The sequence below is a fragment of the Gracilinanus agilis genome, chromosome 2, assembly GCF_016433145.1.
Source record: "Gracilinanus agilis isolate LMUSP501 chromosome 2, AgileGrace, whole genome shotgun sequence".
Lineage (NCBI taxonomy): Eukaryota > Metazoa > Chordata > Mammalia > Didelphimorphia > Didelphidae > Gracilinanus > Gracilinanus agilis.
Genome location: NC_058131.1, coordinates 544,152,783 through 544,166,844, shown reverse-complemented (window position 1 = coordinate 544,166,844; position 14,062 = coordinate 544,152,783). Strand labels below are relative to the sequence as shown.

The following is a 14,062-nucleotide window of genomic DNA, read 5'->3' as shown; positions in this document are numbered from 1 at the left end:
CTTACCACTCTTCTGCCTTAGAACCAATACATAATATTGATCATAAGACGGAAGGTAAGGTTGAAAAAAAAAAGAAAATGATATTCTTTAATGTGAATGGGAATTGTTTTAGAGCGTGGATACCCTTCCAGAGTTTTGTGAAGAATTAAAATGATGTGACCCGCCTTACCTTCAATAGAAGAAAGTCTTGATTAAAGACATTGAAGCGCAACTTTAAATAATTTGGCAAATGACAAAAACACCTAGACTGCTATGTGTGGAGTGGGGATGGTAGTCAGTTAGAATGTGTTCCCAAGAAGGCTGCTGGGTGGCTATATATAGAAAAGGGGGAGTTTCAGAAATTAACAGCTGAATAAAGTGGGTCTTTCTGAGAAAAGCTTTGAACTAAGAATTGTCTATTTTACCGCATTCTGCAAAACAAAGACAGTATTACATGTGGAAGCATCTTCATGTAACTTAGTCATTTATTAATTGTTTTGACCACATTTGTATGTTGTAGACTGGTAACTCATTAGCTTTATGTGGTGTTCTAGGAGGGCTAGTACCTTTGGTGTGAGGGTTTGCTGAGCCCCTTCAGGGCTACTCATGTACTTTTGGTGTTCACCTCTCATCCAGTGTCACTTGGGCTCCTAGAAGCTGTAGCATGTGCAGTGGCCACATCCTGGCAAAAACATTTTTTTATTCAAAGATATTTTATTTTCCCAATTACATGTAATAACAATTTTCAGCAGATGTTTCCCCAAGTTACAAGATCCAAGTTGTCTCCCTCCTTGCCTCCCTTCCCATTCTCCTCTCAGTGTAGGTAAGCAATTAGATCTGGATTATGCATGTATTAATATGGCAAAAGCATCTTGGTAGATGGGCTAAACCAGGTTGAGGACAAGCAACAGTCTTCAAACCCCTTGGTGAATTAGGGGTGTATATTCCTCAAGCATGTGGCAATCTACCCCTGTATTTTGTTATCAAAGCCATGAAGGCAGCTTCAGCAGGTGCTGTGAAGTGTTTAGAACTTGGTCAGGCATTGAAACTGCCAAAGTCACCCACTACATCATGGGTCATGGCCTGCTGATATGACTTTTGTCTTGCCACTGGACTTGGATGACTCAAGAAGAGAAAGTAAGACTGACTTAAATCCAATTCAAGAATAAGTCAAGGTGTCATCCTGTGAAAGATGAAGGATGAATAACAAGCAAGAAAATACCAGTAGTTGGCATTTATGTAGTGAAGTGCTTTATAAATCTTATCATTTGATCTTCACAGTAGACCTATAATATAGGTACTATCATTATCCCTGTTTTACAAATGAGGAAACTGAGGCAAACAGAGGCTAAGTGACTTGCCTAGGGTCACAGTTAATAAGTATTTGAAGCCAGATTTGAACTTGTCTTCCTGACTGCAAGTCCAACACTCCATTCATTGTACCACCTAGCTGCCTACTTAATGAGGAGCAATAGCAAAACAATTCAAGCTTATTGGAGAGAGTATAAGTTATTTACTTTCTTCACATAAAACTTAGCAAAACTTTCAGGATATTTAACTTAGTCTAAACATGTATCATGAATCCTGTTTAACTCCCATTATAGCAGGTACTCTTAACCTCTTTGCTCCTCAAGTCCCTAACTGAATCCCAGCATCCCTCTAGGCCAATGAACCTTACTTATTATTCTACTTTATCAAGAAGATTGACTCTGAGTTTCCTAAGCTTCCATTCTTGTCCTTCTTTCTGCCTCATAACTTCTCTGACATTACCCATCTTCTTTAGTCTCACATTATGAAATGGCTCTCCTCCTTGCCAAGGCTAACCCTTCCAGTCTTTGAAAAATTGATACATTTTATCTTAACAAAGAAATCACTTCACAAAAATGATCTCTACTAAGTACTGTCCCTTAAAACCTATTTTATTTTTGCAATTAATAGGACATGTAAGTTTCTATGCTTATGCTTTAATATTTCTTAAGAGTGTTTTGATTATCAGCCATCTAGAGTCATAATTGGGCTCTGTATTTGACCTGAATTCTATTTTAGTGTTATTGTCCATTTTAATTATTGTAGTTATTGTGTAAATTGGTTTTTTGGTTCTGCTTTCTTTACTCTTCGTTTATTCATTCTAGTTTGCTCATGTTTCTTTGAATTCATGTTCATCCTTTTTTATGGTACAATAACTTTCTGTTGTGATCATATATAACAATTTATACAAGCATTCCCTAATGGAAATTCCCCCTATAGGTACATAATCTGCTTCCAAATTTTTATTTCCATAAGTAGAACTTTTTTTTTTTTTTTTACTAACCTCCTTGGGGTATAACCCAGTAGTATAACTTAGCGACTGGTGCTCTCGATCTCATTCATAACTTTACCAATCATATGTCTCACCCCTTACCTTCCACTCTCATAGATCTTTAAAATCTTCCTCTTTTTTTACCAGCTTACTCACTTGTTACAGACACTCTTGAATCTCCTCTATTCTTTAAAAAATAAAATCCTGCCTAGTACTTAAACTGTATATCTTCAAAATTTACTTCTCTACTAATATATTACTCACGTCCCTAAAGACCTATTTGAATCTCTCCTGTCCTAAAAACAAAAATTTTGCTTGATCCTGCTTATCTCTTGGTCTTTTATAATCTTTCCCTTTGCTACTAACCTTCTAGAAAGAGTACTTTGATTTGACTGTTTCTTTCTGACTGCCCATTTTCCCTTCAACTCCCTGTAATCTGGCTTCTCTTCCTGCTACTCTGCTGACATTAATTTCTCCAAAATTACTAATGACATCTTAATTGTCATGTCCATTGACCTTTTCTTAGATGCTCATCATCCTTGACTTTTCTGCACCATTTGATGTGTTGATGCCTTCTGCTTCCCCCCATCCCTTATAGCTACTTTCTCCTTGACTTCTTCCGTTTTTCTCCAAATTCTCCTTCTGTCCACCTGATTGTATCTTTTTTTTTCTTTAATTTTTAAACCCTTAACTTCTGTGTATTGACTTATAGGTGGAAGAGTGGTAAGGGTAGGCAATGGGGGTCAAGTGACTTGCCCAGGGTCACACAGCTGGGAAGTGTCTGAGGCCGGATTTGAACCTAGGACTTCCCATCTCTAGGCCTGGCTCTCAATCCACTGAGCTTCCCAGCTGCCCCACTGATTGTATCTTTTAATTTTTCTTTAATTCCTTTTCTTTCTCTTTCCATGTGTGGGTATTTCCCAAGGGTCTCTTCTTTATGATCTTTCTCTTCTCTCTGTATATTCTTTCTATATTTTTGGAAATTGTGTTCATTCTCATTGCTTTGATTATCACTTCTATGCCTATACATCCAGGCTCAGTCTCTCTCCTCAGCCCCAGTATAAAACATTTCTAATTGTTGGGCAGTCCCACCTGGATGTCCTGATAGTACCTCAAATTCATTAAGTTCTACTATAAACTGATTAATTCCTTTAAAATGCCCCTACTCCCACCTTTCCTATCGTTTATTGAGGGCACCACAACCTTATATTCACTTAGGCTTGAAACCTTGGAATCCTCTTTGCCTTTTTCCTCATTCTCATTCCCTATGTAATGTCACTTAAGCTGTGTTCTCATCTCTATAGTATTTCTCACATCAGGTTTCTCCTGTATTCATAATGTTACTTAGTTTAGGCCTTTATCAACTCTCGACTAAGACTCTTCTAATAGGTCCATAACTGGTTTCTTTGTCTCCAGTTGTTCCCCATCCTTTATCTAGTTGCCAAAATAATCTTACAAATGCACAGGTCTGAAGGGATGGGAAGGAAAGGAATAAGCATTTATATATTGCTTACTGTATGCCAAGCACTTTATAAATCTTCTCTGATTTGATCCTCACAACAACCCTGTTGAGGTAGTTGCTGTTATTATCTTTTTTTTTTACAGTTGGGGAAAGTGAGTCAGACAGCGGTTAAGTGACTTGCCCCAGGGCACATAACTAGTGAGTATATGAAGCAGGATTTGGATTCAGATCTTCCTAACTCCTGGCCTCATGCTTTTGTCCACTGTGCCATCTAACTGCCTCTAGCTATCATCTATGACCATGACATTCCTCTGCCAAAAACCTGATTAATGGTTTCTAATTCTCCATAAAATTAAAATTCAGATTTCTTAATCTGTCATTTAAGAATTTCCACAATCTGGTGCCAACCTACTTTTATAGCCTCTTTTTATGTTTCTCCCCTTCCTATACTTGATGTTGTAGATTATATATTCTCAGTCTACTTTTCTTCTTGTTGAAATTCTTTTCTTCCTTTATGAATTAACTTAGGTCTATTTCTTTCATGAAGCCTTCTCTGACCCTCCTAGCTAAAAGCAGTTTTACCTCTGCAAGTTTCTCATAGCACTTTGTCTGAACCTTTCCTTTGCTCTTACATGATCTGTCTTGTATCGTATATATTTATATACAATGGCATATCCTTTCTTTGAGGTAAAAGGATCTTTGAAGGCATACATTGTATGTATACATTGATTTACAACCCACCTCCTTTTTTGACCTTGTATTCCCTGGATTTCTCTTTTACTTACTTTTTTGGTACAAGTTATTTTTCTTCGTGTACTAAATCTACTTATGCCCACCATGTATTTCTTTAGTCACACTTGATTCTTTGATGGTTGTGGCATTTCAAAGTTCATGTCCACAGAGCATCTCCAGAATATTATGTTGAGATGGATTTTTGTGTCCTGGAGCTACTTGAAATTGTTGAAAGTGCTGTGTATTTCACCAAATGCACTCTAGCTCCATGTTGGCAAAGGCATGGCACACGTGTCCTGGCATGCCAGAGGGACTGCTCTGTTCCCCCTCTCCAACGTGCCTGAGGACAATGTTCACATGCCTCTCCCATCTGTCCCACAGCCCATTGTGAGCACTTCCTCCCTCCCCTATCTGGGGTAATGTGGGGGGCTCACAGTGGCTTGAAGGTGTAGTTTGGGCATGTAGTCTCTAAAAGGTTTGCCAGCACTGCTTTAGCTTATTCTCTTCTTTCTCATTGCATATCTGCAGTACCTGTTGAAGATATGCATTGATGGCCTAACTCAATGAGCTTCCACATACATGTTAATAGAAATTCTTTATCCTACATCTTATCTGTGTGGATTGTTAGGCTAGTTTCTTGAGTGCTCATGAATCTTATTCTGAAGTATCCTAAGGTTTTATGCAATTTGCATGATACCATTTGCAAAAAGAATAATACTGGGAGGAACTCAATATTGATAGGGAAGCTCTCTTCAACTTGATCTTTGTTGGTTACCTCTGTAAAGTTGATGAACCTTCACATATGTCTATCTGATTTATGTTTTATTTAATGTTAATAATTTGAGTATCTCTGTAATTATGTCTGTCAATCAGATATCCTGCATCCTACACTGTTCAGCTCTTTCTTCGTGGTTTCAATAAAAGCACAAGATGCATGCTTATTAAAATTGAAGATGTCACAAAGCTGGGAGGAATAACTAATGTGTTGGATAAGAGTTGAGATCTAGAAAGATTTCTTTTGGCAAAAAGATTGGACAAGAGCTAATGTTTTATTTTAATAGTGATAATTATAAAGCTTTGGGCTAAAAAAATTAACTTCATAATTTTTAAGACAATTTCAAGGAGCAAGATCTAGAGGTTTAAGTGGCAACAAGCACCATCAGTATGTCCAACAGTGTACTATAGCAATCAGAAAAGACAATGTGATTTTATTTTTTAATTTTTTAAATTTTATTTTATTTTTAAAACCCTTACCTCCCATCTTGGAGTCAATACTGTGTATTGGCTCCAAGGCAGAAGAGTGGTAAGGGCTAGGCAATGGGGGTCAAGTGACTTGCCCAGGGTCACACAGCTGGGAAGTGTCTGAGGGCAGATTTGAACCCAGGACCTCCCATCTCTAGGCCTGTCTCTCAGTCTACTGAGCTACCCAGCTGCCCCCAATAATGTGGTTTTATACTGCACTAAGACAAGAAGAGTTAAGGAGGTTACTATTTTCTGCCACACTCAACCCAGGATATTCTGTTCCATTCTAGGCATCTTCTTCTTCTCAACCCCTTCTTTGCCTGTTTTTCTCTCCCTGTAATCCCTCTCCCTCCCTTTTATCTTATTCTTTCTTCATTTCTATCCTCTGCCCCCTTTTTCTTCCTCCTTTTCTCCTCCCTGACTCTTTTCCTTGAAGGTTAGAGGCCACTTATAGACCCTATCTCCATTAATGGTCAGCAGATGATAAGGAGTAACTGGAGTCCATTTTCTGACATTGCAGGTTTACACACACACACACACACACACACACACACACACACACACACACGCGCTAGATGACTACTTTGACAAACAGCAAAAATATTGCTAGATATATTACTCCTTTAAACAAAAAACAAAAAAAACCTTCTAGAACCAGTACACAATATGATTCTAAGGCAGGAGAGCAGTAATGGCTAGACAGTGTGGGGGTGGGGGTGGGGGTGGTTAAATGACTTGCCCAGAGTCATACAGCTAGGAAGGGTTTGAGGCCAGGTTTGAACCCAGGACCTCCTTTCTCTAGATTTGGTTGTTAATCTACTGTCTTCTAGAGATATGCCTTATAAAGTTATGTGATTTCAGAGATTACTTTCAGCCCTTAGATTCTATGGCACTTTGGGGCTCAGTTTCCTCTACTAAAAATGAACAGGCTGGAATAGATGATGTGGATCTTTTCTTCTAGTTCTAAATGCTATACTCTTGTAATTTTTCATTTCATTTATTAAAATTTAATATTTTTCCATTTTATTTTCCATTAAAATTTTTTTAAGTTCAAAATTTATTACATTCAATTCCCTTAACATGTCTTAATTGCATTTCTTTGACTGTCTCCAGTTGAACATACTCATTTGATGTGTGTTTTTTGATGCAGCTTCAGATATTCTATTTTGGTATGCATTTTCTCCCTTTTTTCCTTAGACTTTAGATATTAATTTAATTATTAGATTACCATTTTAACAATTGATTTAATTATTCCCAGCAGTTAACACAATGCTTGGCACAAAGCAAATGATTAATAAGTAAATGTTTGTTAACTGTCAAAATCCTTATTATGTCAACTTTGATTTGTTCATTGTTTCTTGTAAAAATTTTTGGCAATTTTCATTGTTTTTACTGTTCCTGTTTCTGTTCTTTTAGGACACTTGTGACCTCTTATTCTTTAATTTTCCCAAATGACTCCTTATCTCATTGTTGCATGTCATCCTAAAAGCAAAAGCTTAGTTTAAGTACTCTTCTTTGTATTATGTAATTTCTTAGTAGGCTTCATGTTACTCAACTTGTTGAGGAAATTATAGGCCCATTATACTTCAGGATATTTCCAGTAGTTATAAAGATATTCTTAATCTTTTCTAGAATTCTTTCTAAAAGCCATACCCTCTTAACACATGAATTAAGCAGTCATTTCTGCCAAGTATACTTTCTAAAGCTTCATTCAAGTCATTGAGAGGCCACTTTATGTATGTACTCTAGATATGAAAAGGAGCTTTGTCTTGAATTTAGTCATCAACCAAATAGTCCACAAGATGACAGAATGGCTTTTCATTGTCCGTGATTTAGTTCCTTGATTCAGTTCATTTAGGTTACATAGTCTCAGGACCCAGAGGAACCAGAGGTAATAACACTTTGCATTTGTTCTAGGCAAGAGGTGGCACAGTGAATAGAGGCCTGGCCTGGTGTCAGGATCACGACTCTTTCTGTTCTAGTCTTGTCTCAGACACTTACTTAGATCTGTGACCCTGGGCAAGTCTTAGTCCTTTTTGCCTCAGTTTCCTTATCTGTAAAAAAAAGATCTGGAAGAGTAAATGGCAAACTACTCCAGTATCTTTGCTAAGAAAACCCCAAATAGGGTCATGAAGAGTTAGATAAGGTTTTAAATAACTGAACAGCAGCAGCAGCAGCAACGGCAACAACAGTTTTGTTCTGGGGCAGTAAACGAGACTTTAGATTGAAGTCACTTTTGAAGGAGGGATACAACCCCATTTCTGTAAATGTTAATCATGGTGATTTGCTTTGCAGAAATAGGATCATCCCCTCAAATATTCTCTAACATTTTTATGTAAATGCATAATTTTGACAAGAGACCCAATTTGTCCATTCTCTAATATATTTTCTTAGTGACTTCAGTGTGGGATGCTACAAAGGATGCTTACCTTTATTTTAGGTTCACTGCAAGTATTTGACAATTTTAGTTCATTATACCTTATTTCTACTCATCTTGCCAATTTAAAAAATTGCTTTATGTCTAGGAGTGTATGTGTAGTACTTCTACTGCTACTAACCTGAATTTTTTTATATGACATTCATGGTATGGATCCTGGAAACAAGAGACTGAAGTGTAGAGAGGAAGCCATGCTTTAAGCTATTCATACTGAGCATTTAATCACTTTTACAATCTCCAGGACATAGCTTTCAGTCTTCATTTTAATTTTTTCATAGTTATTTTTCCATGGTTACGTGATTCATGGTCTCTCCCTTCCCCCTCCCAGAGCTGACAAGCAATTCCATTGGATTATACATGTGTTATCACTTGGTACCTATTTCCACATTATTCATTTTTGTTATAGAATAAACTTTTAAAACCAAAACCCCAAATCCTATACTGATATAAATAAGTGATAAATCATATGTTTTTTCTTTTCTACTTCAACAGTTCTTTCTCTTGATGTGGATAGCATTCTTTCTCATAAATCTTCCCGGATTATCCTGGCTCATTGCATTGCTACTAGTAGCAAATTTGATTACATTTGATCATTCCACAATGTTACAGTCTCTGTGTACCATGTTCTCCTGGTTCTGCTCATTTCAGTCTGCATCTATTCAAGGAGGTCTTTCCAGTTCATATAAAATCAAGCAGTTCATCATTCCTTATAGTATTCCATCACCATCATATACCACAGTTTGTTAAGCCATTCCCCAATTGAGGGACACCCCCTCGGTTTCCAATCTTTTGCCACCACAAAGAGCATTGCTATGATTATTTTTGTACAACCCTTTTAAAATTATTTCTTTGGGTTACAAACTTAGTAGTGGTATCACTGGATCAAAGGGCATATGTTCTTTTAAAGCCCTTTGGGCATAATTCCAAATTGCCTTCCAGAATGGTTGAATCAATTCACAACTTCACCAGCAAAGCATTAGTGTCCCAGTTTTACCATATCCCCTCCAACATTTATTATTTTCCTTTACTCATATTGGCCAATCTGCTAGGTGTGAGATGGTATTCCAGAGTTGTTTTGATTTTCATTTCTTTTACTGGGAGGGATTTAAAACACTTTTTTTATGTGAGTATTGATAGTTTTGATTTCTTCATCTGAAAACTGCATATTCATATTCCTCGACCATTTGTCAGTTGGAGAATGGCTTGATTTCTTGTAAATTTTACTTAGTTCCCTACATATTTGGGAAATTAGACCTTTGTCAGAGAATTATGTTACAAAATTTCTTTCCTAGTTTGTTGCTTCCGTTCTAATTTTGGTTGCATTGGTTTTGTTTGTACAAAAGCCTTTTAATCAAAGTTATTTATTTTATATCTTGTAATGTTCTCTGTCTCTTGCTTGGTATTAAATTCCTTCCTTTCCCATAGATCTGACAGGTAAACTATTCTGCTCTATTTATTCATTCATTCATTCATTCATTCATTCATTCATTCATTCATTCATTTATTTATTTATTTATTCATTCATTTATTCGTTCATTTATTTATTTATCTGTTCGTTCACTTATTTATTTATTTATTTGTTTATTTATTTATTTGTGATTTCGCTCTTTCTATTTCTATTTCTATTTATTTATATTTATATTTACCCATTTTGAATTTATTTTGGTATGGGCTGTGAGATGTTGATCTAAACCTAATTTTTCCCATAATGTTTTTTAATTTTCCCAGCAGTTTTGCCAAATAGTGAGTTCTTGTCCCCAAAACTAGGATCTTTGGGTTTGTTGAACACTGGCTTGCTAAGGTTATTTACCCTTATCCTATTCCATTGATCCACCCTTTTATCTCTTAGCCAGTACCATATTATTTTTTTTTAAACCCTTAACTTCTTTGTATTGGCTCCTAGGTGGAAGATTGGTAAGGGTGGGCAATGGGGGTCAAGTGACTTGCCCAGGGTTACACAGCTGGGAATTGTCTGAGGCCGGATTTGAACCTAGGACCTCCTGTCTCTAGGCCTGACTCTCAATCCACTGAGCTACCCAGCTGCCCCAGTACCATATTGTTTTGATGATCACTGCTTTATAGTACAGTTTAAAATTCACATTTTTTATTAGTTCCCATGATATTCTTGATCTTTTGTTTTTCCAGATAAACTTTGTTATAATTTTTTCTAATTGTATGAAAAAGATTTTTGGTAGTTTGATAGGTATGACATTGAATAAGTAATTTGGTTTAGGTAGGATTGTCATTTTTATTGTATTACCTCATCCTACTCATGAGCAATTAATGCTTTTCTAATTCTTTAGATCTACTTTTATTTGTGTGAAAAGTGTTTTGTAGTTGTGTTCGTATAATTCCCGAGTTTGTCTTGGCAGATAAATTCCCAAATATTTTATATTGACTAGAGTGCAAAATGCAGTTTCTGAAAAACCTGAAAAGACTTGCTATGAACTGATGTAGAGTGAAATGAGCAGAATCAAGAGAACGATTTATATTTTAAAAAGTTGTGAAGTCAAGCAAGTTTGAAAGACTGAAAATTTCTGATAGTGCAATAACCAACCATAATTAAAGATTCTTAGTGATGAATAATGTTAAATATCTCCTGGCAGAGAAGCAATAAACTCAATATGCAGATGACATTTGTGGATATGACTGGTGTAGGACTTGGAGAGAGAAGAAAGAATACTTATTAACTGAAAAAAAGTTAGTTAAAACAAAAAGAAAGCCACCTGTTTGTATCCTGCATATAGTGAATGGCCAACAGATGTATGTTTTTGTTGTTGATTAATGAATGCCAGGAAAACACAGGACAATGAATTTTGCCAAAAATTTCATCTGGTTCTTTTCCTCAAACTACCATATAAATTGAGACCATGGTGTAAGCAAAACAATTACAGAGATTTGTACTTTGGAAAATTAACTAGGACCATGGTTTACTTTGAACAAAACATTAATAAAGGATTACTGGCTCCTAAATAACATACATAGATGATCACACAATGAAGGTCAGAAATGAGGAAAATGAAGGCACAATAGATTTCTGACCCTAAAAGATAATCCAGTAAAAGGAAGGGGTTAAATTCTGCTTTTTAGGTCTCCAAACCAGTACTAACTAGGATTGTTGAGTTTTAGTAAATGAGTTTAAACTTGACAAGACTCTTGAATTTATCAGTATGGCTGAAAGTTCAAGGCTCTTGAATTTATCAGTATGGCCGAAAGTTCTTGTTGGTTATTATAAGATAAAGGATGATGAGAGAAGTTGTCTGATTTATTCCAAATTAAACTTTTTTACTATACCATATATAAAAAACAGGAAGGAATCCATTTGATAAAGAAATAGATGGGATTTCTTTAGGAATAGATAACTCCTGTGTTGAAAAAATTTTATTAGTTAAGGAAAGAAGACTGGGCTTACAAAGGATGTAAAACCTAATCAGGAATACTTAGCTTTGAATCCTGACTCAGACATCTACTACGTATGTGACCCTGGTCATGTCACATAATTACCCTGGACCTGTCACCTCATTTTTAAAATGAAGAAATTGGATTCAGTGAACTGTAAGGCTGTATTAGACTCCACATTTGTTATCTAAGTAGGAGCAATAGAATAGGGAGATACTGAAGATTATAGGAAGTTCAAGGAAGCTTTGTGGGAGGACCTTCTAATAAAAAATGAAGAATATTTGAGTTAGAACTTAGCTTATTTTCATATTCATGGAAAAAACCCCTAGTAAGTTTACATAACAGCATAAGGAAAAGAACGACTTCAGTATTGGTGCACAGAAATGCTCTACCATTAGTTTAGTTTGGAGATGATTAAATCTTGTACTGGAGACTTTGCTGTTCACATGGAGAAGGACTATGTTGGCCATTTGCAGTGTGTAAGTGATGGTTAAATAAAAGCAGTTTTCATTTATTTTTTAAATTCTGAACTTAAATACCAAAAAATATGAACATTTCTGTTGTTATTGTAGATCAGGAGAGGATTGCATGTGAAACTGAAACTTTGTTATGTAGAACTTTTTCTTTTAAAATATGTATAATAAATTCAAATGTAACTTTCAGAGTGTTCTTGACTGTGACTTCTGGATGCAAGAATATTCTAAAAGAGTCAAAAAGAAATAGCCTTTAGTACCATGTATCATGTATCTTGTATCCCAGTGGTTCTCAAAGTGTGGTCTGGGGATTCCTGGGATCCCCAAGACCCTCTTAGAGATCAAAACTCTTTTCATAGTAATACCGATTGCTAAAGTTAAGAATACTAATATTAATAGCTCTAACTCTTATAAGCAAAAGCTCTTTTGGAAGTCCTCAATTTTTAATAATGTAAATGGGTCCTAAGACCAAAAAATTTGAGAATTACTACTGTAGCCTATGGTTCTGAATTACTCTTTCTATTGAAGGAATCTGCCTGTGCCAAGAATTTAATTCTCTAAGCAGTGAAAGATAAATTTGCCTCCCCCTTCCCCTCGTTTTTGGTTTGTTTTTAAATGTGATTCTCTGTTGTCTTTTTAAAATTCCAGTTCTCAATTTTGAACCATATGGACTGTCCTTTTCTTCAAATATGTCTTCATCTGGTTGCACTGGACGGCAGTCTCCAGCTGGCATCTCTCTTAGTTCTGATGTATCCGGAAATAGTGCTGAAACAGGACAGAAGGAGTAAGTTCCTTTCTTGTTGAAATTAGATGCTAGGTGAGAACATGTAAATGTTTAAATGTCTTTCTTCCAGTGTGCCATTTGTTTTCCACTTGTTTATTTTCTTGGTGTATTTTAATGGGTTTAGAATGAATTCTAGGATTCTCCTAATTTCTTTGGTCTTCAAATAATTTCCAAAAGGATAGTAACATCTGTTATAGCACATTTCATTTTAATGACTTAATGCCCTTGGAATATAAATTATTAGAAAGTTGATTTTTAAAAAATGTGTAACATCTCATTTCAGTGCAGTATAGTATATATATGAGATGAAATCAGTAATATGACTTTAAAAAAAACAAACCCTTACTTTCTGTCTTAGTAATAACTCTAAGAAGCAAGGGCAAGGGCTAGGCAAATAGGGCTATGTGACTTGCCCAGGGTCACATAGCTAGGGAGAATGACTTTTTAATTGACAAGTAACTTAGGTGGCCTTCAAAACAATTACGATGCAAATCTATACACTTATTCAAATGATGTCAGTGTTTAAAATATTTTCAGTCTTTTTTTCCTAGTTGCCTTGAGCCTTTGGCATATTCCTTTTTGAATAATGATACTGATAATTCACATTTTTATAGCATTTTAAGTCTTATAAAGTGCTTTCCTCATAGTAACCTATGAAGTAATCAGTGCAAATAGCATTATCCCTAATTTAAGGATTAGATAAAGATTGTGACTTGGTCATGATTACACAACTAACCCAAATTTTCTGATATTCACAACCATTATCTTCCTACTGTATTATGCTGAATTTCTGTTGCAAGTGAGTATAAGTTTGTGGGGATGGATAGGAGAAAGTGTTAGAATTTGATTTTTAGAGATAACCTAATGTCATTCTGATTGCAGCCTGATGAATAAGGTGGGTGATTACTGGGAAGTACTGTTTTAGCTTAAAAACAAAATGTGATTGTAAAGTAATGAAAATTATTTTCTTGTGTGATTTGTAAATTTGCTCTAAAAGCTCTTCTCAGTGCTTTAAGCAATGATTCCATCATTAACATGAGTATAACTTTCCAGGGCAGGGATATTTAAACTTTTCTCCATGTTTTAGACCCCTTTGACAGTCTAGTGAACTCCAAATGAACTTTTAGATCCCTTTTTAGAATAATATTTTTAAATGGTAAAATATATAGGATTATAAAGGAAACCCATTATATTAAAATACATTTATCAAAGTATAAAAATAACAACAACAAATTCACTGACCTCAAATTATGAA

At 35.5% G+C, this 14,062-nt stretch overlaps 1 protein-coding gene across 1 annotated transcript in view; it reads left to right on the top strand.

Moving 5' to 3' along the window:
- The window catches only part of AP4E1 (adaptor related protein complex 4 subunit epsilon 1), an 89,099-nt gene that overhangs the window by 50,551 nt on the left and 24,486 nt on the right, over window positions 1-14,062 (top strand). Inside the window, exon 16 of the mRNA XM_044665167.1 lies at window positions 12,672-12,807. Within this exon, the coding sequence (XP_044521102.1) occupies window positions 12,672-12,807 (136 nt within the window). The remainder of the gene's footprint in view (window positions 1-12,671; window positions 12,808-14,062) is intronic.